Source organism: Narcine bancroftii, chromosome 8 (genome assembly GCF_036971445.1).
Source record: "Narcine bancroftii isolate sNarBan1 chromosome 8, sNarBan1.hap1, whole genome shotgun sequence".
Taxonomy (NCBI): domain Eukaryota; kingdom Metazoa; phylum Chordata; class Chondrichthyes; order Torpediniformes; family Narcinidae; genus Narcine; species Narcine bancroftii.
The window spans coordinates 18906452-18933377 of record NC_091476.1 but is presented as its reverse complement, the minus strand read 5'-3'; the positions used below and the strand labels follow the sequence as shown (position 1 = coordinate 18933377).

At 39.1% G+C, this 26926-nt stretch overlaps 1 protein-coding gene and 1 long non-coding RNA gene across 2 annotated transcripts in view; one reads left to right on the top strand and one right to left on the bottom strand.

Annotated features, from left to right (window-relative positions):
- The window catches only part of med12 (mediator complex subunit 12), a 111370-nt gene that overhangs the window by 28458 nt on the left and 55986 nt on the right, over positions 1-26926 (top strand). The window contains exons 13-23 of the mRNA XM_069893036.1: positions 3083-3312; positions 6510-6614; positions 7849-8019; positions 9789-9933; positions 13172-13290; positions 13752-13895; positions 14542-14705; positions 15472-15603; positions 17061-17288; positions 18091-18235; positions 24329-24449. Of these exons, the coding sequence (XP_069749137.1) occupies positions 3083-3312; positions 6510-6614; positions 7849-8019; positions 9789-9933; positions 13172-13290; positions 13752-13895; positions 14542-14705; positions 15472-15603; positions 17061-17288; positions 18091-18235; positions 24329-24449 (1704 nt within the window). The remainder of the gene's footprint in view (positions 1-3082; positions 3313-6509; positions 6615-7848; positions 8020-9788; positions 9934-13171; positions 13291-13751; positions 13896-14541; positions 14706-15471; positions 15604-17060; positions 17289-18090; positions 18236-24328; positions 24450-26926) is intronic.
- On the bottom strand, positions 222-26309 carry LOC138740432 (uncharacterized). The gene is made up of 3 exons (XR_011342905.1): positions 26086-26309; positions 21826-21885; positions 222-3703 (listed from the first exon to the last, which is right to left on the bottom strand). It is a non-coding gene; the product is annotated as an uncharacterized lncRNA (long non-coding RNA).

The following is a 26926-nucleotide window of genomic DNA, read 5'->3' as shown; positions in this document are numbered from 1 at the left end:
TGTTTGATTTTTTAAAAAATGTAATATAAAAGCACTTAGCAAACATATCACAATATTTAAAACTTAATCCAAATTCATGTGGTATTTTATTAAAAAGAAGAAAGTAAAGAAATACAAAAGAAAGAAAAACCTCCTATAAATCACCCCCACCCCTTCCTCCCAACTTCCTACAAACTAACAAAAAAGGACAAGAAAATCACAACAGGAGTACTTCACTTTCTGATACTTTTAAACATATTAATATTCATAGAGAAAAGGGTATGTTCGAGATTTATTTAAATTTTAATACCAACAGTTTGTAAATATGGGCTCCAAATTTCACATTTCAGGATGGTCTGTTATAAAATTTATCTCTTAAATTATAAGTAGTTTTCTCAAGTGGAATACAACTCCGAACTTCTGCATGCCATCTATCCATTCACAGAACAGTATTCGACTTTCAAGTTATAGCGATACATTTTCTAGCTATTGCCAAGGCAATTTGAACAAATTTTACTTGATATCTATTTGATTTTAATTTTGGTTTAATCCCTCTAACATCTCCCAGTAAAAAAATAACATTGGATCCTGTGGGAATCTTACTCCAGTTATTCTAATAAATTACCCAAATTCAGCCAAAAAGGTTTAATTTTGGAACACTGCCAAGCCTAATGCAAAAAAAGTACCAACTTCTTGTCCACATCTAAAATATAATTCATATTATGCAACTTTTGTGGTGCTAAATATAACTGATGAATAAAATTATAATGAACTAACTGATATTGTACTTTTCATAGCCTCTCTACATATCTGAATCCATCTACTATCATCTATTTGCTTATTTAAATCTAGCTCCCATTTCTGGCTTGATTTATGAACTCCTTCTTTTGTAATAATTTGTACATCTCTGAAATGAATTTCTTTATGTACCTAGTACTTGATAGATATTTTCATTTATTTATAATAAGCCTTTGTGCTACGCTTTGATTGTAAAGTTTGGGCAGAGCAGAACTGGAAAAGTTTCTGAGAGAAAAGAGAAAGGTGAGCAATCGCGTCCATCACCTCCCACAGTAGTCTAAGGTACATTTCATCTGGTCCTAGTGACTTATCCTATTTGATGCTTTCCAAAAGGAAAGGGAGAGGTTCCAGAGAATTGGAGGGATTAGATGTTGTTCCTTTATTCAAGAAAGGGAGTAGAGATAGCCCAGGAATTTATTGACGAGTGAGTCTTATTTCAGTGGTTGGTAAGTTGATGGAGAAGATCTTGAGGGGCAGGATTTATGAACATTTAGAGAGGTATAATATTAGGAATAGTCAGCATGGGTTTATCATGGGCAGGTTCTGCCTTACGAGCCTGATTAAATTTTTTGAGGATGTGACTAAACACATTGATGAAGGAAGAGCAGTAGATGTCGTGTATATGGATTTCAGCAAGACATTTAATAAGGTTCCCCATGCAAGGCTTAATGAGAAAGTAAGGAGGCATGGGATCTAAGCGGACATTGCTTTGTGGATCCAGAACTGGCTTGCCCACAGAAGGCAAAGAGTGGTTGTATACAGGCCATATTTTGCGTGGAGGTCGGTGACCAGTGGTGTGCCTCAGGGATCTGTCTTGGCACTCTTGCTCTTAGTGATTTTTATAAATGACTTGTATGAGGAAATGAAGGGATGGGTTAGTAAGTTTGCTGATGACACTGAGGTTGGGGGTGTGATGGATAGTGTGGAGGATTGTCAGAGGTTACAGCGGTACAAGCAAAACTGGGCTGAGAAGTGGCAGATGGAGTTCAACCTAGATAAGTGTGAAATAGTTCCTTGTGATAGGTCAAATATGATGACAGAATATAGTATTAATGGTAAGACTCTTGGCAGCATGGAGGATCAGAGGGATCTTGGGGTCCAAGTCTGTTGGACGTTCAAAGCAGCTGTGCAGGTTGACTCTGTGGTTAAGAAGACATGCGGTGTATTGGCTTTCATTAATCGTGGAAATGAATTTAGGAGCCGAGAAGTAATGTTGCAGCTGTATAGGACCCTGGTCAGATCCCACTTGGAGTACTGTGCTCAGTTCTGGTTGCCTCACATCCAGAAGGATGTGGAAGTCATAGAAAGGGTGCAGAGGAGATTTACAAGAATGTTGCCTGGATTAGGGAGAATGCCATATGAAAACAGTTGAGTGAATTTGGCCTTTTCTCCTTGGAGTGATGGAGGATGAGAGGTGTATAAGATGATGAAAGGCATTGATAGTGTGGGTAGTCAGATGCTTTTCCCAGACCTGAAATGGTTGCTACAAGAAGACACGGGTTTAATGTACTGGGGAGTATGTACAGAGGAGATGTCAGAGGTAAGTTTTTTTTATATATGTAGAGAGTGGTGGGTTTATGGAATGGGCTGCCGGCAATGGTGGTGGAGACGAATACGACAGGGTCTTCTAAGAGACTTTTGGACAGGTACATGGAGCTTAGAAAAATAGAGGGCTATGGGTAAGCCTAGTAATTTCTAAGGTAGGGACATGTTTCGGGGCAATTTTGTCGGCTAAAGGGCCTGTATTAAGCTGTAGATTTTTTATGTTTCTAAATCCTCCATCCCTACCTCAACACATCCGGCACTCATTGTCTTAAACAACCAATTATTTTCTATCTTTGAATTGTCTTCTGCTGTTAATCTTTACTTTCTTGTGCACATTAAGTTTAAACACTTTAATTCATTTTTGGGTGAATGCAGATATCTTAAGTACCAGTAGTTCTGAAATTCTTTTTTTTTAAATGATGTTTGGATATCACAAAGTACTCCAAAGTTGGTCTTCTATTATTTTCCCGACAATAAGATGAACCCTTTAATATATCTCGTCAAATTAGAGATTTTCCTTAATGTCACCTACAGCAGTCTTTCCTCATTTTGTACCTTCTGCAGCTACCTACAATTTAATAAAGTGTTAATTTTTTTTGCCCTGTCTTCTCTCTATCAACCAGCCCTCTATCCTCATGCTTGTTTGCTGATGTTGGAATAGATGATGGGGGCATAAGCAGAAAGGTTTATTTCAATTTCAATGGTGTCATTTTGGGAATTGCTCAGATAAGTAATTAATTTGGTGCATTTGATTTTTCAGCTGATCCCAGTAGTGAAAGCGAGAAGGCTGAATTTGCCAACTTGGTACTACTATTCTGTGAACTGATTCGCCATGATGTTTTCTCACACAATGTCTATATGTGCACACTGATATCTCGAGGAGACCTGTCATCGGAGCAACATGTGCCCAGAGCTCGCTCGCCTGTTGACGATGTGGTGGAAGAGCAGGATCGCAAGGAACAGGAAGGAAATAACAGTGTGAAACTTGAGGTAAAATAAATCTGGAGTAGCTTGGAAAATTTTTGTTTCTAATTTACTCTCTCTCTCATTTCAACTTTCTTTATGTCACAATCTAGGGGTGGAGCACAGTGACTTACTGGGGAATGCTCAGTTGGGCAGTAGAACATCTCGTTCAGGGGCAGGCAACCTTTTACCATGCGTGGACTGGATGGTGTGTCAGTGGTTGAAATAAATACTGAAACACAGGCATTATTTCATTTAAGTTTTCAATTGTCTGTGCTTGAAGTACGTAATGCATGAGCATAACTAATGAAAATTTATCAAAAAAAAATCCATTGAAAAAGTTCAAGCAATGAGATCATCCATATTCCTTTCAAAATCTACGATGATGCATTTCAGGTCAGGGAAGGCATCTTCAAATCTGGAAATGCACCAAAAAAATCACAAGTTAGTCATTAAAATGACAATTTTTTAAAAAAAAACCCATAAAAGTCAAAAAGGAGAAAAATGAGTCACAATGAAAACATAATAAGTAACTCCAAAACAGACAGCAGCTCAATCAGTGGGAAACTTGATTTTGTTTGTTGTTTGAAAGCATTTTGATATGGGATGATTTAGTTGTTGATGCCAATAGCAAGACATCATCTCAAGGAGTTTGTGCAATCAATCTTGTCACTGGTCGAATGAACTACTTAACAGAAATGATAAAATTATGCCTTGCTGGATATAAACATTTCAGACAGGTGTTTGGAGTGCTGCAAACTGTCATTTAAACTTGATTGCTTTTAAATAATTTTTCAAATAGTTCAGAAGTTTTAAAAATAATCAGTAACAATTATTTTTGTTGCAAAACTGTGGGCATATATAAATTTGTCACATACAGCATCTTGAATCTTTCTCAGTAGTAGCTTTTGTGTATTCTTCTCAACTTCTGCCTTTGATCCAGATCTTCTGCTTTAATTACTCTGCACTCTAAGGTGTGTTTTGAACTTAAAGTATGTGAGGTAAATCCATTTCCAAGTGAACTAAATTTGCTTTGTGCTAAATGAGTTTTGCTTGCAGCTGGAGTTGGATGAAGGAACATCCCATCAACCCCCACATGGACATCTGGTTTTGCGCCTTTTTGAGTGGCTCAGGGGAGAGGGGTGGGTGGGTGGCGGCTCAAGAGGGGAGGGGGCGCTTCAGGTTTGCTCCGAAAGGTTTGCCCCATTAGTCATCCAGCTCCACATTCACTGGTGGATGAGTGGCCTGGGACCAAAATCAGGACAGCTGGCCACTGAGGCACAGTCTGTCTCAGGCCCATCTTGAGGGCGAAGTGTGTTCCTGGGAGCGTCAGGATGAGTTATTTTTCCAGGGGCAGAAAGTGGTGCAGTTGATGATTATAACAGCATGGACAGACTTCAGTGAACATTCCACGTGAACACAATCAATTCACGACCCTGAAGGAACAGGTGGCGTTTATATAGCCACAACTTATTTATTTTCTGAGGGAAGTTTAATCCATGCACACAGTCCCTTGGGCCACCGATGACAAAGGCTGACAGTTGAGTGTGGCGAATGGTGTATGTTGGCTGAGGTTGATCGGGTGAACACAATGGGTTGCTGCTTGGATAAATTTGGATGACGGGCTGGATGGGCTGTAGGTTGCCCACCCCAGATCTGGTTTCTCATGACTGCAGGTTGACTTTGAAAGGACGAGGAAGAATGCAGCATTTTGAGTTTAGTATCTTGTTTCTCCATGTGACCTGCCTACTTTGTATCCTACTACCTTCACAGACTCATTATAGACGATGAGACCATAAGATTTAGAAGCAAAAATAGCCCACTGAGTTTGCCCTGCCATCAGGAGCTGATCCATTTTCCCACTGCCTGACCTGCTCCCCATATCTTTGATTTCCTGGCTGATTTAACCTATCTATATTTGCCTTAAATGCACCCAAATTCCACAGATTTGCCACCATCTGGCTCAAGAAATTCCTCGGTATTCTCTGTTCTTTGTGGGGACCCTTCAATCCTGAAGTTTAGCCCTCTTGTCCTATACTCTCCCAACATGGGAAACAACCTTTCTACCTCTACTCTGTTCATGCCTTTCAACATTCAAAATATTTCAATGAGATCTCCCCCTCATTGTCCTAAATTTCGATGATTATAGGCTAAGAGCTGTCAAACGCTCTTCATGTGATAACCCTTTCATTCCTGGATTCATCCTTGTGAACCTCTGAATCCTTTCCAATGTCATTACATCCTTTCTTGAGTGTGGAGCCCAAAACTGCTCACAATACTCTGTGAGGTTTCACTAGTGGCTTATAAAGTCTCATCATCATATCCCTGCTCTTGTCTTCTATTTCTCTTAAAATGAATGCCAGCATTGCATTTGCCTTCTTCGCCACCAACTCATCATGCAAGTTTGCCTTTAGACTAATCCCGCATGAGGACCCCTAGGTCCCTTTTGCATTTGGGAATGTCAGTAGTCTACTCCATAACCTCATCCTTGACAATTGACTTCATTGTCTTTTTTGTTGATTGTTGATCAATGTGGATCACCTGCATTGTTTCAGGAGCGACGCCTCGGTAATTTATTGCTGACTTTCACCAGAATGTCAGAGTGTGTTCTCTCACATGGCATAGTATCCATGGATGATCAGGCATATAGAAATAATTGGAAACATTACAAAATAAAATGTTACCTTGCAGTTGACATGCAATAAAAGATTAATTTAAAAAGAAATAGCATGCCTCTTTTGGATATTTCCAAAGCCTAGTTATTTATGGTGTGCATCATTTTTCTTTTGATTACAGTTATTTAATGTAGATATTAATAAAATTCATGGCAGCCATCTCTGAAATTGGGCAGGCACTTTTATAACAAAACCAACAAGCAAACATTCTCTTCTGAACTTAAGCAACTTGCTATTAAACCCATAGCCTCATCATTCTGTCGCAGCTGCAAGAAGGTTATGTTAAGAATTCGAGTTCTCACTTTCTCCTCTTTTTCAATCTTATTGCTTATCCCATAATTCCATGAAAATGGTCGTGGTCCTTCATGCGAATGTGGATTTGGATGGTCTTGTGCTGCGCCGTGGATTCATTTGTATGAAGGATATTGGATGAAATCCATCTCTTACCTTTGATTGCCTTTCGCTCGACAATGTTCAGTGATTGCCATTGGCAAGCACCTTCAGAAAACTTGGGTAATTAAGATTGAGTAACCATATTTTTCCTTTCAGGATACAGGTTTACCAGAAAGTATGGACATAGATCACAACTCCAGTGCTATTTTTGAAGATGTGGAAAAGAATGATTTTAAAAATGATTTTGGTGCTGATTTTGGTGTAAGTTACTTTGATTGTTTGCTATTAGCCATGTAATTTTATAGTATTCACCATTTTTCTTGTGTGTGATTCCAGATCTAAAAAATTCTTAGTTCCTTGGTGCATTTGTTCTTCAGTTTTACGTGATACAGCTTTGAGATCGTAATTGTAATTGTTTATTGCACACAATAATTTAATCATTACTTTGGAAGATCATATAGAATTCACTTTATCAAGGTTTTATGAAAAGGCACAGCAGCAGAAATAAATTGTGCAATATCATTGTAAAGAGATGAAGAACTTGGCCATGATGCCACTTGTGCACTTAACCAAGTCAGTACTGAGTCCAACATAAAAGCAGATGCAACAGTTCAGACTTGGACTTAAGAATGTGTGAAAAAGAAAAAGTGTATATCATGGCTAACGTGATTTATGGTGTGAAAAATAAAAAATTTAAAAAAAAAAAGAATGTTAAAACTATGATGTGAAATTCTTCTTGTTTCTGGAATATGATCAGCAGATGTCATAATGAGATTGCAGGGTGAGGGGGACATATAGCTGCAGCTCTCTATTGAGGAGGAAAAGGATTGGTTCTATCCAGAAATCTTGGACAAATAGGTTAAAAATCAGCATTCATAAAATTAAATTCTCTGCAGTTTAATGAAACATTAAAAATGCACAATGAATATAGTGGCTTTGAAATTTTATTTCTGATCTTGCACAGTAGTTATTGGTATTGATTTTGTTGATAAAGTATAGTGAAGTTGAAACCAGCTCAAAGCTTTCAGATTTAAAAGTGGGAGTATTCTTTGGACCTTATTTTTCTATTTAACTATTTTGGACTCTGCCTTGTTATGCAGTTATTTTCTCCTGATCCATGCAGTCACAAACTGCCATGTGAAGAATATTTATTTGAATAAGGTAGTTGAGAGTAATTTCAATCTGACCCATGCAGTTAGTACTCTGAACTATTTTATTCAAAAGCAGTTCAGAGTAATTTGTATGGGAGATTTACAATCAAGTTGTTTCTATTTGACAAGAGAGTATCATAGTTAAGAGACAATTACAGAAAAGAATGGTAAGCAAAAACTGTTAGTAATTTTCAGGAAGTGTTTGGGTGAGAGCTGTGTGATGGGGAATGGAGGGGAGAGGCATGGAGGAAGGGCAGTTCTTAAAGTTGGAATTCAATTAGATGAAATATTATCTGTTGCATCTATTCAGGTTTTCAATTTTTTTCTATCTCATTATTTCATAGGTTTTTTCTCCTTCAATGCACTGTGAATCCAAAGCCAGCCCATCTCCAGAAAAAGCTGCCTCAGAAAAAGACATGAAGCTATTACCGAAAGAAAAATTGAATGATGCATTTCCTTCACCATATGATCAATCCAGGCACATACAATATGCAACGCATTTCCCCATCCCTCAGGTGAGGCGATGATGGAAATTGTATGCTTTGAATATTTTTAGGCATTTTGTTATTATTGTCATTTATAACTCTGTAATCAAAAGTGTATCTGCTAGGATTTGGATCGATGAGCCAAAATATCTGATGTGAGTGATAGCTCAATGAAGTTTGGGTTATTGGGAAGACACTTAATTTGTGTCGAACAGATATTTTGAGTGTTTGCATCGTGGCGAAAGCTCCTAGTGCTTGAGACAGAGTCTTTCATCTCTTCAGGTTTTCTGTCCTTTTCATCTAATTTTATAAAGTCAATGGTAATAGAATTTTAAATGTATTTATTTTTGTGGGAGTAGGTTTGAATTTTTGTAAATATTCTGTACATGTTTTTGAAGGTTGGGCCTGCTAGCTGTTAGTTTTGGCTTGGTTTTAAAGGGTCAGGGATTCGAGTATACCATGTTGAGCAACAAGTAGATAGAAATGTTTGTCAGGTGAGGTAGCATCTGGGGAGAGAAAAACAGTTAATGTTTCAAGTTCATCTTAATTTTCCTTCTCTCTCCAAGCCACTGCCCAACTTGGAGAATTTTTTGGTTTTATTTTGGATCGCAGCATCTGTAGTTTTGTTTGCTTTTCAAGAAGAATCAAAATTAGTTGTACTTGATTGATGACTTTTGCCATCATAATTTGTTGAAAAATGGCTGAAAGGTGATAGTAAATGTTTGTGTATCTCCACCTTTCTCCAAAAGTGATCAAGTAATAAATGGCTTCTGTTGTCGATTTAATGAGCCAGACTTTATGCAATGCCAGGGAAAGGTTTTTGACAGTTCAATTGTTATAACCTATTGTTTATCAAAATATAATGGATGGACTTGGAACAGTAAAGAATTCAATTGTTATAACCTCTTTTTTTAATCATAATTTAATGGATGGACTTGGAACAGTAAAGAACTTTTTTACTCAGGCATTTTATCATCAGACAAATGCCTATGGGTATAGGAAGAAAAAAAAAACTTGGTGAAGGGCTCAAGCCCAAAATGTTGTTTATGCATCTTTATCTTTGCTATATAAAGTTTGACCAGCTGACTTTCTCCAGCATTGTGTTTTTACTATGGGTATAGGAATCTCACTTCCCACTGCCTGTGAGTGAGTGTGTTTTGCAAAACAAATTTGATCACTTTAACTGGGGTTTATGATGCGCTGGGTAGGTCACGTCCCCAGAATGGAGGACCATTGCCTTCCCAAGATCGTGTTATATGGCAAGCTCTCCACTGGCCACCGAGATAGAGGTGCACCAAAGAAGAGGTACAAGGACTGCCTAAAGAAATCTCTTGGTGCCTGCCACATTGACCACCGCCAGTGGGCTGATATCGCCTCAAACCGTGCATCTTGGCGCCTCACAATTCGGCGGGCAGCAACCTCCTTTGAAGAAGACTGCAGAGCCCACCTCACTGACGAAAGACAAAGGAGGAAAAACCCAACACCCAACCCCAACCAACCAATTTTCCCTTGCAACCGCTGCAACCGTGCCTGCCTGTCCTGCATCGCACTTGTCAGCCACCAACGAGCCTGCAGCTGACGTGGACGTTACCCCTCCATTAATCTTCGTCCGCGAAGCCAAGCCAAAGAAGATGATGTGTATGATTGATTGTCCCAAAGATTTGCTGTTTTCATTTTTATAATATGTTCATTTAATCATCTGTAAGTGGGGTTTAAAAGTTAGGCTGTTGTTGATTCTCTTTTTTTTCTTCATTTTCTCCCCCCTTGTTCTTCCATCTGGTCCATGCCTGTGGTAATAGGAGGAATCAGCAAGCCATGAATGTAATCAGCGCCTGGTGGTTCTATATGGTGTTGGCAAGCAACGTGATGAAGCTCGGCATGTAATTAAAAAAATAACCAAAGACATCTTGAAGGTTTTGAACAAGAAGAGCACTGCTGAGACTGGTAGGCAGAGCATGTGAGATGTTGAGTGTTGCTTTTATTTGTGTGAATTCCTTGGCTCCATGTTCACATTTTACAGGTTTACAGGATACTGTAGATCATTTTTTTTCTTGGATTCCAACCCAATTGTACTATGGAAATTACAATATCAATTGATATCTTTTATCATGATTTTATAGGTGCTGAATGAGTCCTTCCCAAGGTGTCCTTTGTTATGGAGCGGGAATGAATTTGTATGGACTTAAAAGAATCGCTCATGTACTTCGCTGGTGGAATAGGAGGACCACAAATGATTTCTCTCCTGTTTGTTTAGCCAGGAGTTCAAGAGCAAATGCATCACTTACTTTTAAATGGCCAGGGATAGTTCATTTAAAATCATCATTCAAGTTTGACTTGAAACCCCATATGGACTCCAGTTGACAATTTCATACTTTTTAATCTTAATACACTCCTCCGTGAAAATGTAGATTGTGTGGTAAAGGTAGCGTGTGGCATATTTGCCTTCATTTGTCAGGGCATTGAGTCTATGTATAAGGAAGTCATGTTGCAGCTAGATTAAACTTTGCTTAAGCTGCACTTGCAGTATTGTGGGCAATTTTGGTCTACCCATTGCAGGAAGAATGTGGAGAATTTGGAAAGGGTGAAGAAGAGGTTTACCATGATGGTGCCTGGATTAAAGGATATGGGGAAAAGTGGACCAACTTGGAATGTTTTCTCTGGAGTGTAAGAGGCTGAGTTGGGACCTGAGAAATCTAAGAGGCATTGATAGGGTATACAGAATCTTTTTCCCAGACTATCAAATACAATAGGATTTGCATTTAATGTAGTGGTGTGGGGAGTGGTGGAGTTTAAAGGAGCTGTGTGGGACAGTATTTTTACTCTGGGGCTGGTGGTTGCCTGGAACAGGCTGCCAAGGGTTGTGGTGGAAATAGATACCAAAGTAATATTTAAGAGGCTTCTGTGTGGACAGTGAAAATGGATGGAATAGAGGGACATGTATCATGTGCAAGCAACCGAGCTTTAGTTTAATTTGGCGTCCTGTTTGGTGCAGATGTTGTAGACTGAAGTTCCTGTTCACTTGCTCCACTGTTCTATGTTTATTATGAGGTGCAGAGTGAGAGGGTTGTGAAATATGCCTGGTAGTGCACTGACTGTCATATAGGATCTGCTTTCGACTTGGTTTCATAACATGTATGAAAGATGGGATATTTCACTTAACGATCCACAGTACTACGTTGAAGTGATGGCATAGATTTTGCTCATCAGCTTTCTATGTGAGATTTGAACCAGTTGCATTCTAAATTTGAGGCATCTGTGAGCCACTCTTGAGACAAGTTAGGATCCTTTGACAAACTCTTTGCTGAGGCAAAATTAAGAGTGAGTGCTGTGGAGAAATAGAAAGTGGATGATTTAAAAACAATCTAGTTGACCAAAATCAGAATTTATCGTCATGCATGTGTCATGAAATTCGTTGTCTTGCAGCAGAATCACAAGGCAAGTGTTTATATGGGGAGGAAAAGAATGATGAATGTTTTGATCCAGAATCCTTTATCAAGACTGAGAGAAGAGGGAAGATCCCCAATGTGGATGGGAGGGATTTGACAAGGGCTAGAAAGGCCCTGTGTCCCCAGTTAGTGTATAATGTTGCAGGTGTATAAAAATATGACTAGGCCATATTTGGATTATATAAATCTCTTCTAGTCTGGGTATCTTTTAAACAACTTAATTATTTATCTCTGTAGAGTCATACTTTCCTGTCTTTTAAACAACTTAATTATTTATCTCTGTAGAGTCATACTTTCCTGTCTTCAGAGATTCACATTCAATTTTCAATCTGAATCAACTTTTTTCTAAACTTTGTAGTTGCACAGTGAGCAAAAAAAGCAGTCAAAAGTGAGTGAACTGACTGCTTTACTGATTCATAAACTGTGCTCTTAAGAACACTCTCCCAGCAGCCCCTGCAACCTGCGGGGCGGAAATGACATTAGCCACCTGGCTTGTGGGCTTGCCCCCACTCCCGGAGCTCTCACAGTCAGATCTGCCTCGGACTTGCCTGCAACTCCGTGAGCCAGTTCGCCTTTTACGTGGGTGATCTGCCACATGACCTGGCATTAGGAGGTGCAGAGTCCATGGCCAACACCACTTTTGTCCTTTTGGTTGGCCGATCTCATTGGATGGAGGTTGTACAGCCACAGAGTGTTCAAGGTCAAGGTGAGCTAGCTTTAGGCGGTGAATGGTAAAGGTCTCCTCACAGCTGCTCACATTAAGGACATATGTGGTTTCATTCCAGCGCATCCCACCTTGTACAGGTCCTCATATGGCTGCTGGAGTGGAGTCCGGTGCATGCTCCTGCGGACGAAGACTTAGTCACAGTCCCAAAGGTCCTTAGGGATAAAGGAAGTTTAGGGTTGGAGTCCACAAGCCACTGGAATATCTGTAACGTGTTCTTGAGTCCGAAAAGCATCTGCAGGATATAGAATAGGCTGAATGGGGTGATGAAGGCCATCTTGGGGACATCACTGGGGTGGGCGGGAATCTAGTGATACCCGCGGACCAGGTCGACCTTGGAGAGGATGTGTGCTCCATGCAAATTGTCCTGAATATGAGGCACTGGGTAGCGGTCGGCTGTGGTGGCCTCATTGAACTTTCTGCAGTCACCGCATGGCCTCAATCCTCCTACCTACTTGGGCACTTTGTACAGTGGAGAGGGCCACAGATTGAGCACTGGTTGATCCCCACCTCCTCCTTGGCGAGGAGGAGTTTGTCGGGCGGGAGTTTGCATGCCTGGCCCATTTCCCTTGGAGTTATGAAACCTTGCACATCACGAGTCAATTAGGTACAATTAAAACAGTGGTTTTCAAACTTTTTCTTTCCACCCATGTACCACCTTAAGCAATCCCTTACTAATCTCAGAGCACCTATGGCAAAGGGAATACTTAGTGGTATGTGAGTGGAAAGGAAAAAGTTGAGAACTACTGTTTAAGACACTTAATTTTCTTTATCAGGAGATGTGTTATTGACATTTTCTCTCTAGATAGTAGCGAGTATGGTTTTTACTGAGATAGAAACCTTGCCACTAGGATTTGAGGGATAGGGTGAAAAAATGGTGTGGGAGTATAATCTTTGTTTTGTGAATTGGCTCTTGGGAATGTACAATCTATACTTCGTCTCTTATTTCATTATCATGCATGCTTGAGAGGATGTTTGTAGAAAGCAATAGTTGACTTTGTTCTTTCTATAGGTGGTGAAGAAGGACAAAAGCGAAAGAAAAATAAACCGGAAGCATTTCCTACAGCTGAGGATATATTTGCTAAATTTCAGCATCTTTCACATTTTGATCAACATCAAGTTACCTCTCAGGTAAGTGTTAAGGACATCTTTGGAGTATTGAACCAGATTGTAAGAGTTGAAGCTTGCTCTATCTTCTATGAGAGAAATTGGTAATCATGCAAGACAACTTTTAAGAATGTGTGGTGCATTTCGTCAGCTGGTATCATCTGATAATCTATCCTTTTCTTGCTTCGTTAAATTATACTACAACCCTGGGTTATTAATTTCCATTGCTTCATCTTAAAAAAAAAATCTTTGGATGCAAACATAGCTCAAAAACATTTTCATCAATGGCTCTAAATTTCTAAAAAAAAATTTGGAGATTAATAATTGTAAATTTTTGTTGCTCATGGGATTATGATCAATGTGAGAAAAAATTGAGATCAAAAGAAGCAAAAATTGGAATAAGCCATTTGGAATGTTGCTCCAATTCTATCATTCAATAAGGTTATGTTAATAATTTTGTTAACTTATTTCTCCTGAAATGACAGGTATCACGCAATGTGCTGGAACAGATCACTAGTTTTGCCTTGGGAATGTCCTATCATCTGCCTCTTGTTCAGCATATTCAGTTTATTTTTGATCTGATGGAGTATTCCCTTAATATCAGTGGATTAATAGATTTTGCTATTCAGGTAATCTATTTCCTCTCTAATGCATCTTAAACTCAAATAGTGATAATCAAATCGATGTCTCCTTTGTGATCTTGTGTGTGAAACTAGAATAACCTTGTTTTTGCCTCATTCCTTTTTCTTAAGTTGCTAAATGGCTTCCATCCAGGGTTCATTGCTACTTGATGTACATAACTTATCGTTTGTCCTGCTAAACAAGTTTTTCTTCACTTAGTATATTACAGTGGAAACTGGTTTGTGACCTGATCATGTCATTCCTGGAATAACTATAAGGAATAGACAAGGTGCCTGATATTTTCCAGCTCTCTCAGCCCTCCCTCAGCACCTGAAAGCTAAAGAGGCCAATAGATGGGCATCAGTTATGCTGGCTGTGAATTGATCCTTGTTCCGTAGAAAAGAATGTATTTGGAAATTGAGATGACATAGCAGCTTTTTATATATATATATATATATATTAAAAAAATGGAGCCACTGAATATTTTAAGTTTTTCTTTATGTGGATAGAGTAAGTCATATAATGCACATGAAGTCATGCAGTTTGACCCTGGGATGTGAATATTCTGTTGTTATTGCTGTGTTAAGGCATATCTCTAATGATATTTTAGGAAGGTAATGTTGTTTGCTAATTTTGATTTTTTTTTTGTTGCAGTTACTTAATGAATTAAGTGTAGTAGAAGCAGAGTTACTCCTGAAGTCATCCAGTCTAGTTGGCAGCTATACAACGGGTTTGTGCCTGTGCATTGTGGCAGTCTTGCGGCGCTACCATTCCTGCCTTATTCTCAATCCAGATCAGACCGCACAAGTATTTGAGGGGTGAGGTTTGTTGACTCTGTATCCGTGGTAGATTTAAGAGAATTTCAAATGCATCTCACAAAGGTGTGCTTTATCTGGAAATGATTGGATACACTGCTTCAAATTATTCCCTCTTCGATGGTTAGGTATTTCCTTATGAAGGGGCAAAAGTAGAGGGAGAAATATGTTGCATCATAACTATTGGGTTGAGAACAATTATATGCAATTTCACTCGAGTCTTAAACTGCTGCACTAAAGCATGTCGCTATTTGAGACCTAGTGCAGTGAATTGGCACAGTCTTAAATCTCCCTGATATCAGAATAAATGTTGCCACTGAGCAAAAGGTTTTAATGAAAATAAACATGGTGAACCCTCTATATTGGGAGTCCATATGAATTTTCTTAGTTTCTGTATTTTTTTGAAGAGAGGTGCAAGTATAAATGGAATACATCAATGAACAGGAAATAGCCTTCAAGTCCTACAGATGGCTATTGTTTTAAGTAGTTGTCAGCCAATTATTCATCCACTTATTCCGCAGTAAAAACTCCTAGCAAACTTGAGTGAAAGGCCTGAAAAACTAACTGAAATATGTTCCTATTGTCTGAAGCAATGTTTAAAAAAGGAGGTAATTTTTGTGCAAAGAATGAAATATAAATCAAATTCCAAATCGTATCTGGGAAAAAGCTATCACTATTTCTTTAACTTTTTTTGATGAATATTTTTAAAAACAGATATTAGTGTGTCATCCCAGGAAAATGTTGTATCTGATTTTTTTTTTCTTTTCAGTTTGTGTGGTGTGGTGAAACATGGTGTTAACCCAGCCGACTGCTCTTCTGCTGAGCGTTGTATCCTTGCCTACCTCTATGATCTTTACACCTCATGTAGTCACTTAAAGAGCAAGTTTGGCGAGCTCTTTGGGTAAGGACGTAATATAGATCAAGTATGTGAAAATATTACTGCCAGATTTTGTTTGTTACTAATTTGATGGAAATGCTAGGAGGAGGGTTTGAAGGTGGAAAGGGAGATATCTTTCCTGACCTCGTAGAAGTATTTAAACATTCAGTTTGATAAGCTCCTGGATATTTCAAGAGATATTATTTCTGGCTATACCTGTTTAAAGCCTTGGGTTGGATTAAGCCAGAAAATAAAATTTGGACTATGAAATCTATTGCATCCATAGATCATATATATTCCACTGATCATATATATTCCACTTCTCTGTGCAAGAAACTGCATTGAGATGTGAATGTTACTTTAGCTGTAAAACAAACCAACTCCCCTCTATTTGACCTGCTAAGTTTCTCCAGCATTGTGTTTTTACTTCAGTCATGGTGTCTGCAGACTTTTGTGTTTTACTCCCCTCTATTGGCTCCCTCTATACCTCCTCTGCCTCAGGAAAGCTGCTAATGGATTAAAGGACCTGCCCCACACTCTCTTCTCCCCTTCCATCGGGCAGAGTTACATGATCTTGAAACCACAAATCTCCAAATTCAAGGACAGTTTCTTTCCTGCTGTTATCAGGCTCCTCAATGGACTTTTCTTTGGTACAATAACTATTATTTTCTCCATATCCCACTTGCTGTCCAAGTAAAAATATTCTTTTTCTTTGGCTTGGCTTCGCGGACGAAGATTTATGGAGGGGGTAAAAGTCCACGTCAGCTGCAGGCTCGTTTGTGGCTGACAAGTCCGATGCGGGACAGGCAGACGCGGTTGCAGGGGAAAATTGGTTGGTTGGGGTTGGGTGTTGGGTTTTTCCTCCTTTGTCTTTTGTCAGTGAGGTGGGCTCTGCGGTCTTCTTCAAAGGAGGTTGCTGCCCGCCAAACTGTGAGGCGCCAAGATGCACGGTTTGAGGCGATATCAGCCCACTGGCGGTGGTCAATGTGGCAGGCACCAAGAGATTTCTTTAGGCAGTCCTTGTACCATTTCTTTGGTGCACCTCTGTCACGGTGGCCAGTGGAGAGCTCGCCATATAACACGATCTTGGGAAGGCGATGGTCCTCCATTCTGGAGACGTGACCCACCCAGCGCACCCTTTTTTATGTACTATTACACTATGTCCTGCACTTTTGTTTTATTACACTATCTGATGTAATTTGTGATGACTTACCTAGGTAACATGCAAAACATATGTACACATAATAAATAATTGAATTGAATTTAATTCTTTCCCACTCATTTAATGTACTGAAAAAAATTGTGTTGTCAACATGATCTGCCCCATCTGCAGAGGAAGCATTATGTTCAGTGAAATAAAAACCTTGGGTAACACCTATTTGCATGAATTTTAGATTATGGTTTGTCATTTGCAAATTTTTGACAAATTTTGAAATGGTTTTTTATTAAATTTAACATTGCTATCAATTAACTATTTTTAGTGATGCCTGCTCCAAAGTCAAGAACACAATCTACAGTAACATTGATCCTTCTGATTCCAACATGCTCTGGGAACCCGAGTTCATGATCGATGCCATTGAAAATCCTTCTGCACATAACTTCAGCTATTCCATGCTTGGTAAAATCCTGAATGACAATCCAGCCAATCGCTACAGCTTTGTTTGCAATGCGCTCATGCATGTCTGCGTGGGACATCATGACCCTGATCGGTAAGAGCCCGACTGACTTTATACTTAAGGAGGATTAATTTAGCTAGCAGCTTCAGCACCTTTCTAAGTGGTGTTCAAAATCAATTGACCTAGTACAGAAAAACTGAGCTTGGAAAAAAAAGATTGAGCTGAGTGGGGTTGTTGCATATGCAATGTAATATTTGCTTTTGATCTGTATATTTGCTGACTTCAGCAATAGATTTAGTCGTGCAAAAGATTGTTTGTCCAGGCATGTAAATTGGGGAGTTCATTTTTTTTTGGTGTATTATCATTAACCTGGATATTAGTTGCTAATAAAGGAGCTTTGCTTGAATTTCTAATTTCGTAGAATTGTTTTGTGCATATAAAGGCAGATCATTTCATTGTTCAAGAATGAAACCACATGTATCTCAACAATATGTCAAAGCCCAGTTTGAGATGTGTTTTGAGCTCATTAATATGATTCATACTACTCTCTGCTTTAGCCATGCCTATAATTGAGGCCATTCTTGCAGTTGAAAATGGTGGGTTTTTTTGGTCAATGGTTTTGGCTGAATCAAGGCAGAGACAGAAGAATTCTATGCTTTAATTCACCATTCTTCCTCGTCCTCTACCAGCATTGAGATTTTACTAATATTTGGGATTTACTATTGAATATGGACTTGGGGTGAAGAATTGGTGCTTTACTTTCTACTTGGACACAAGTTCTGTTAAAGCACTAAGCAAACACAAATGAGCTGACTGTTACTTTCCAGGTGCCCACAAACAAGTATGTGCATGTTTGGCAAATTATTTTACACCTGTCTTTTTTTTTCCAATTTAGAGTGAATGATATTGCTATCCTGTGTGCAGAGCTAACTGCTTATTGCAAGGCACTCAGTGCAGAGTGGCTTGGTGTGCTCAAGGCATTGTGCTGTTCATCCAACAATGGAACTTGTGGCTTCAATGATCTTCTGTGTAATGTTGATGTAAGTATTTTTTTTTATCATGCATATCTTAATTTTTTTTAAAAACCTTTTGCAGGTTAAATTTGTCCTTTGACTTGCCTGCTTGCTCTTTGGCTAACGTATATATTTGTTATTGCCATCACCAAGAAATCTCTGGTTATCTGGCTAGAGATTTTAGACAAAAGAACAAGTGAATGCTGCAAATCAAGAGAAGAGACGTGGCTGGTTTTAAGAACGGGTTTGGCTAAAGATTGGCAGCAAATTTGAAAGTATGACAGTTGACTTGAGAATAACTCTGATTTGTATCACTCGAAGGGTGAAGATTTTAAAGAAAAGTGTACCAGGAAAGAAGTTTAAAACAATTGGTTGCAATCCTGTAAAAGAGAAGAGGTTAAAGATATGTTGAGAAAATTGGATTTTTCCTCCTTCTCCATGTTCAGAAAATATTACATTCACTCTTTAAAAATTTGATGGTGATTCAACCTGAGCATGTATGCTTTTACTAATATTTCGTATATTGCTTTTTAACATTTTGAGTCTATTAGAGATATTTAAATTAATATTATAGGTTCATTGATGACTTTTCATTTCCAGAGCCTAAGTCTAATACTCATACAAAAGGAAACAATGAAAAACTGCATCTTCTGACTTCAAGAAAGATCTCTATCAAATTTGATTATTTCACTTTTATCATGTCAACATTCTGTAGCAGTCCTTCTTATAATAATCCCTATCTTGTCAGGGTGTTTCACCTACAATAATGAAAGATGTGGAAAAATCAGTGCAAAACTGTTTAAGGAAAGTACTTGATGAGAGACATGTGAATCTCGTCCTTGTCCGGAAGAGCTGTTTTAGATCACACGAAGGTGGTGAGGGCAGAGGTGCAAGACCAGGTGTTGCACTTCCAGCAATTGTAGAGGAAAGTGCCAGGGATGATGATGAGAGCTTATTGTTGCATACAATGTTCAGAGCAACAAAATTGCTGCAGCTACACAGGTATGCTAAACATGCTAAGAATCATAAGTATAAATTAACAAATGCACCATTACATAGAACATAAAATATCAAAGGATAGATAAATATTCACAGTTGCAGTAGAGGAAAAAATGTCCTGTTTCAACAGGACAGACAAATTTAAATTTAGACATGCAGCACGGTATCAGGCCCTTCTGGCCTATGAGCTCATGCCACCCAATCAACCAACAGCCCCCAAACATTGTTTGAAGGGTGGGAGAAAACCTGAGCACTCTGAAGAAACCCATACAGACAAGGGGACAATGTACAAACTCCTTACTGAGCACACCCGGGTTGCTGAAACTGTAATAGCATTGCACTAACTGCTGCCCAATCTTTGGTCGTCCTACAGTCGTGTTATCGTAGGGAACCGATTGGAAAATAGTCTAGGGGATGGGATTTGTGTTTCTTGAAAAGGCAGGGTCTGATTAGGTTAATTTGGTGTGGTGAAATTCTGCTTAACAAAGCTGATTATCTTTTTGAGGCGGTTACTAAGAAAATTTATGAAGACATGGCATGTACATTAGCAAAGCTTTTGACAAGGTTAATTTATAATAGGAGGTTGAGGGTAGTAGTGGAAGTTTGTTTTCCTGATAGGAAGTCTGTAATCAGTGAAGTACTGCAGGGAATGGTGCTGGGATTGTTGTGTCATGTCCTATCGGTAAATAACTTGGAAGAGAATGTCTGTGGACTGATAAGAGGTTTGCTGGTGACACAAGAATACAGTAGAAGTCAGAAAATCAGGACTACTCAAGATTGGGTCAGTTTGGATTTTCCAGATTCTCAAATTTAAGGAGGAATAAAGAAGAGATGAACAGGTAAATTTTGATCGTTTATTCATTAGCAAATACAACACGCTTCATTTATCAAAATGAGCAGTTTTAAAGAAAAAATAAAGTTGTCACTTGTTGTGGCTGTGCATGTTGAACATAATGAGAATGGTTGCTTAAGGATAGAGTGTGACATGATCAGTTGGAAGTTGGGCAGAATGGAGGAAGATGGAATTTAATTAAGACAAGTATGAGGCAAAGAATTTTGGGTTGTCCAATACTGGCATTGAGTGCAATAGATAAGACCTCATGTTGCAACTGAACAAGACATTGGTTGACCTGCATTTGGAATATTATGTGGACTGCAGAGAGCCTAAAACTAGAGGACATGGATGAAAAAAGAAATATTTAAATGAGATTTATAAGGAACAAGTTTTTGCACACCAAAGGGGTTGGGTATATGGAACAATCTGCCAGAGGAGCTCGTGAAGGTATTAGTCACAATATTCAAAAAACATGTGAACAAGTACATGAGAAGAAAAATAATGAATAAAATGCAGGAAAATGGAATTTGCGTAGATAGGCATCTCAGTTAGCATGGATGATTTGGGCTGAAGGGTCTGTTTCTGTACTATATGAAGGAATGAATGTGGTTCTGTTAAAAACACATCTTGGAGTCATGCTTGCAGTTATGACTTAGGACTAATAAAATTGACTCCAACAACTGCATCTGTCTTGTGAAAGAGAAAGTCAATGCTTACTTTGCAGACAAGAAGGCATCAATCTGGAATGTAAACTCAATTTCTCCATAAATGCTCCCTCGCACTCAGGGCATTTTCATTTTTTGTGTACATTACACTTTTCTAGCACCAGCAGTTTTTTGCTTTTCAACCACAACTATCCTCTGCGCGAGGTGTGGGTGAGTTTTTAACCTTGGCTCCATTAACCAGTTTTAATAGTATTTCTTTATGCCACACTCAATGGTTGTCTTGAAATTAAGAGTAGTTATTTTTACCATTTCTCTGAAATTTAACTGTTTGGTTCATGTTTGAACTAAGGCTGAGTGGTCCATGCTATCAATGAGCAGTTTAATGCCATTTAATAGAATGGTCAAATACACGTACACTTTCTATCATTTTTTTGATGATTGAAAGTAGATTGTGTGATAATTAGCTGGATTGGATTTGTCCCTGCTTATTTTGAACAGCATTTTCCTGGGCCGTTTTCCACGTTGTCTGGAAGATACCAGTTTTGAACTGGAATTGCTTGACTGGAGGTGTGACTAGTTCTGGAGTGCTGGTCTTCAGTCCTCCAGGTGGGAATTTTTTGGGCTTATTGGTTTATCCAATGCTCTCAGCCATTTTTTTGTTATGTAGAGTGAGTTAAATTTGCTGAAGACTGTCTTAATGGATGGTGGAGTCTTTAACCCTCACAAGCTGAAGTTTAATTTGCTGAAGACTATCTTATTGGAAAGTGGAGATATCAGAAATGGATCATCTATTTTGTTGGAAATGTTTTAGTCTTCTCTTTAACCCTCACAAGCTGGACTCAGTTGTCATTGAAGATGAAGATTTTCTCAGAGCTGCTGACCATCAGCATTCATAATCTAATGCAGCAGGTCTACAGAGTATTAATCTGTTCTGTTAGTTGAAATTGTTTACCTCTGCCTATTGGGGATGTAGATGAGTAAGATACAGCACAGAAACAACCCCTTGGCCCACTAAGCCCATGCTGATCATAAGCCTCCCATTTTATTCTTATTCCCATTAACTCCCCCAAAAATAAAGGATTTCTATTCAGGCAATTTACAGAGGCCAATAAACTTACCAATGTGCATGTCTTTGGAAGGTGGGAGGAAACCGATGTACCTGGGGGAAAAAAAAAACCCTGCAGTCACAGGGAGAATGTGTAAATTTCATTCTGAGGTTTGGACTATTATAACAGCTGTGCCACTGCCATGTCCAGTGTTGCATGTAACAATGTTACAGCTTCATTATGTTGGCTCCTCAGTTTCAAGGGATGCTGCTCTTGGCTTACCATTTTGCATTCATTGAACTAAGGCCGACAGGCTTAATAGTAATAGTTGACTAAGGGGTATGCGAAGCAAGAAGGTTGCGGATTGTGACGATGATCATTGCTGGTGCTGCAGTCAGAGCATTTTGGAGCTGCCAAATATATTCTGAATCTCTTCCATTTAACAGAATTGTACAGAAGTAACAATGTAGGATGCTGTCATCATGAAACTGGAACTTTGCTTCTGAAAGGACTGTGGATCATCATTTTAGCAGTGAGAGAATGCCATTTCTCATAAACTGGATTCATTATTTTTTGTTACTATGGTGCAAGACTTATTGTAACTTGCATAGTTTACATCTTTATAATATGGCTCTCAATATCATCATGGATCAACTCTTCACACTGTTGCCTTTCAGGCATAAGCCTGAAGTCCAGCCCCTCTAGATTAAAGAATAGTTCTGACTCAACAGCTGACAGGCTTTTGAACCTCACCATACTACCCTAATCACATCTAGTCCAGGAACACAAAAATCTGTTTGCAATATTGAAACATCATTTTTTCTTGCACTAAAACTACAACTTGGAATACTCATCGATCTATCTTTTTATATTTATGATCTCTGGTTCTGTGACATATAGCTGTAATGTACACCATTGTAATTATTTGTCTTGCATACCTGTTTGGCTGCAACAAATAAGAATTTTGGAACATGTGTACATTGTATTTGTGTATATGGCAATAAATCTCATACTTGTATTCATCAGGAAATTTTCACAGTTAACAATTCACTGAACATGGCCATTGGTATTTATTTTGTGGTCCATCTCTAGTTACTTTAAAGCAGTCGGGATGCATCTGAGCAGTTTGCTAGGCCACTGAAGAAGGGTATTTAGTCAACTATATAGTTATGGGCCACAAAAAGTCCAGACCTAATCTGGGGAGACAATTTTCCTTCCTTCTGCAAAGTATATATGTGAACCAATTGGTTTTCATAACAGCTTGACAACTTCATGGTCATTTCCGCAATGGCATGTTTTTAAAAAATTTCACTAGGCATTTTTCTCCACACTTTAAAAAGCTTTCTATAAAATCCATTTATTGTTATATTGCCTATTTTTCTTGCCAAATAAACTTCTGATCCATATTATTTTTTTCATTTCTGAGGGCAAGCATTCATATTCAAATTATTTCTTGAACTTGAGGTGGTCTAAAAATATTACAGCTTGACAAACATAGCACCAATCAAATAATAATGAAGTAACATTCAGTTTGTTTTGTGTGTATTGTGGTTCTGGATAGACGAGTCGCCAGGCACCAGAAAAACTTTGATTTCCTTTCCTTTATGTAGCATGGAATCTTTGAGTTGTACAGCATGGAAACAGACCCTTTGAAGCAACTTATCCACACTGAACCACTCAAGATAATCCCATTTGCTTGTGTTTGGCCCATATCCCTCTATCGCTTTCCAAAACCATCTCATATGTGCTAATTATACTCACCTCTATCACTTCCACTGGTAACTCATTTCATATATGTACCTCCTCTAGGTAGAAATAGTTGCCCTTCAGGCACCTTAAACCTCTGTATTCTTGTTTTAGACCTATCCTGTGGGAAAAACATTGCCTATTCACCTTATCTTGTATCCCTCGTGATTTTGTACACCTCTAGAAGATCACCTCACCCTTCAGTCTTTCGTGTTCCAGGCAAAAAAGTCCTAGCCTATCCAGTCTCTCCTGTCCCAGTAACATCCTTGACAGCTTAATGTCATCCTTTCCACAGCAAGATGACTAGAACTGAAAACAGTCTTCTAATGTGGACTTGTACAGTTATAATGAGGACCCAACACCTATACTCAATGAGACACATGGGTAACTGCTGACCTGATGAATTTCTTCAGAAGTTTGTTTTTTGTTTCTGTACTCAGCGCCCTGACAGATGAAGGCAAGTGTGCCAAGCACCTTCTACACTACCCTGTCTATCAGTGTTGTTACTTTTAACATACTATTTACCTGTACCTGTAGGTCACTGTGCAGAAAGCAGAAGCACCTGTTTTATAAAATGAGACGACAGATAATGAAAACACAAGTGGAATGCGAACACCGATTTCATCTTTTGTCCGTTTTGGAAAAAGTTCCTGCATCAGCATATCTGTCTGATTTTTATTGCTGAAGTCCTGAAAGTGATTTAAGAAAAACCAAGGGTCACCTCATTCAGGAAGTGAATGTTACCATTTAGCTAAGCTGACAAAAAGCACTTGGTGATGAATGGTTTCATTGTAATGGTCTCTAATACCAAAACACTTTTTTTTCACAGGTGAGCGACTTATCATTCCATGATTCTTTGGCAACGTTTATAGCTATTCTAATAGCGAGACAGTGTTTGCTGTTGGAGGATTTGATTCGCTGTGTGGCAATTCCATCACTCCTGAATGCAGGTAACCATCATAAGGCCCTTTCAGGTGGCCTGAACACCCCATTGTAAAGCCTCATATTTTCCTCCCATGCGGCTCAGAAAGTACTCACCTGAATGCTCCAAAAGCACCTCCGAGGCGTCGACACCAACCCTCCTCTGGGAGTGATAATAGGCACCTGAATGTGCAGCCACTGTAAGTGGCTGTCTGGGGGCGGGTTGATGATCAGCCGGCAACCCAACTCCCTGCTGCCTGACAGCCCCTGCTCTACTGGGAAGGGGTGGCCGATGAGGGCTGTCACAGCCCGGCTGGCCGCTCCTGCACTGGGGCCACTTCTGCTCCAGGGCCACTCTCTATGGCTCAAATTGCGGCATAGTAATGGCTGTCTTCCCTACGCATAATCCCCCATGCAGTTGGAACTGTGTGGAAAACACAGAGCGGTTCCATTTGTGTGGAGGATTATGGGCAGGGAAGATGGCCATTGCTAAGCCGCATATTTATGATGGGTGGCGCGGGCTGTCACCTGAAAGGTGAGTCTGCAGGTTAAGATCTGCTCCTGCCGCCACCCTCAAGGCAGAGGGTCCACCTGAAAGGGCCTTTAGAAACATTTAGTTTAAATCTGCCTCTTCATTTGAAGTACAGCTAGTCCCCAGGTTATGAACGAATTCTATTACCTATGTCTGTCCATAAGCCAAATTTGTAAGTAAAGGCAGAACAGGTACTTAGGGTTCTTATTTAGCATTCATGAGGTAGCATTTATGTGCACGCCTGAATTGGGGCACAATTATGCGCATGCACGAATTGGGGAACAGCCCGTTTGTAAATACGAGTTGTTCGCAACCCAAGGACTGCCTGTACACAATACTGTGCCTTTATTCACTATGTATTCTTGTTTTTATGTTCAGAGAATTTTATTTTTATTTGTAGAATTGTTATAATACCTCAGCTCTTTTTCCTGTTATTTTTGTTCTTTCTTGCCCATCAAGATTTATCTAAATCCCCTTTGCAACCAACTATTTAATTTGATTCTACTCTACTTTCAGATAATGAACACTTGTGCATGAGAAAGTTTTAAGTCGTGCCATCTCTGTTAATTTTACTAGTTATTTAAACCAGTGTTGTTTGCCACCAGAACAAACCATTTCTTTGTGATTACTTTGTTTTAACCTTTTGGAATTTGAACACCTTTATTGAAACTCCTCTTGAGCTCTTGTATGTAAAGGACAACAGTCTTGGACTGTTCTGTCTGTCCAGAAAATTGAAGTACCTTTATTCCCAGGAATGGTCCATGGAACTGTTATTGGCAGGACAGTGTTGGCCTGATTTGAAATGAGCTGCTTTCTGTAATGATTATCAAAGTGTGAAAATGAATGAATTTTGTTTTCTTCAGTCATTTTGTTCAGTAAAAGGTGGAAGTCTGAAGACTCTGTGATTAGAGTAAAAACACAGAAATTTGGTATATAAGTTGACTGGCAGGTAGGTTGACTCCCCCCCTCCCCCCCACTTTTTTTGAAACATATTTACTTTTATTTTCTGGCTGCCTGTGCCTCCCAGCAACAATCCAATTTTTTTTAAAAACACCCTAATTGTCAAGTAACAAAGCAGTAAATTACCGTAAGCAAGTAAAAGAAACAGTAAAAAAAAACTTTGTCCTACTGACCAGGAGCGGGAACCTTGGACCCATGTGGCCAGGAACCTCCTGCCGGGAGAATGAGGTTGCTGAGGAATGAATTCAAGTTGCCAAAGAAATGTTTGGTATTTTGATTCAAAGAAGAATTAAGAGAAAAAAAATCTAATTAAGTTCTTTTTCTCCCCATGATGCTGCTTGCTTGGCCTTCTGAGTTCCTCCAGTAGATTCTGTTTGGCTTCATATTCTTGCATTTGCAGTCTCCTTCCTGTATGTCTGCAATTAAGCAATCTCTTGCAAAAGGTTTTTGATTGCAAAACTTTGTATCACAAAAGCATGGTTAATGAAGATTACACAGCAAACATACTTTTAGTCCCTTGTGAATTTATACATTATCTTTGGCAGAAGATTCAGTGAAGGACTACCTTTGGAAATGATCCATGTAATGTGATACTGTGGATGTGGAGACTTAAATTTTATTTTAATTTGAACTATGGCAAGGCAACAGGCCCTTCTGGCCCATGACTCTGCACCACCCAAATACACATGAGACCATTTAACTGATTTACCCCATACATCTTTGGAATGTGGGAACAAACCAAAGCACCCAGAGGAAACCCACAGGGAGAACGTACAAACTGTCTGCAGACAATGGTGAATTCGACCCCTGGCTGCTGACGCTGTAATAGCATCACTACGCTATCCAACATACTTAGTGTAGCCAAAATGAAAACAAAAACCTTCCAGTGCTGCAATGCAATACTGAAGAGAGTGCTGTGTTGTTCTAAGTTCCATTCTGCAGATTAGATGCAAGACCAAAATCCAGCTGATGTTTCAAGAGGTAGTTAAACCTCATTGGCAAGTTTTGCCATTT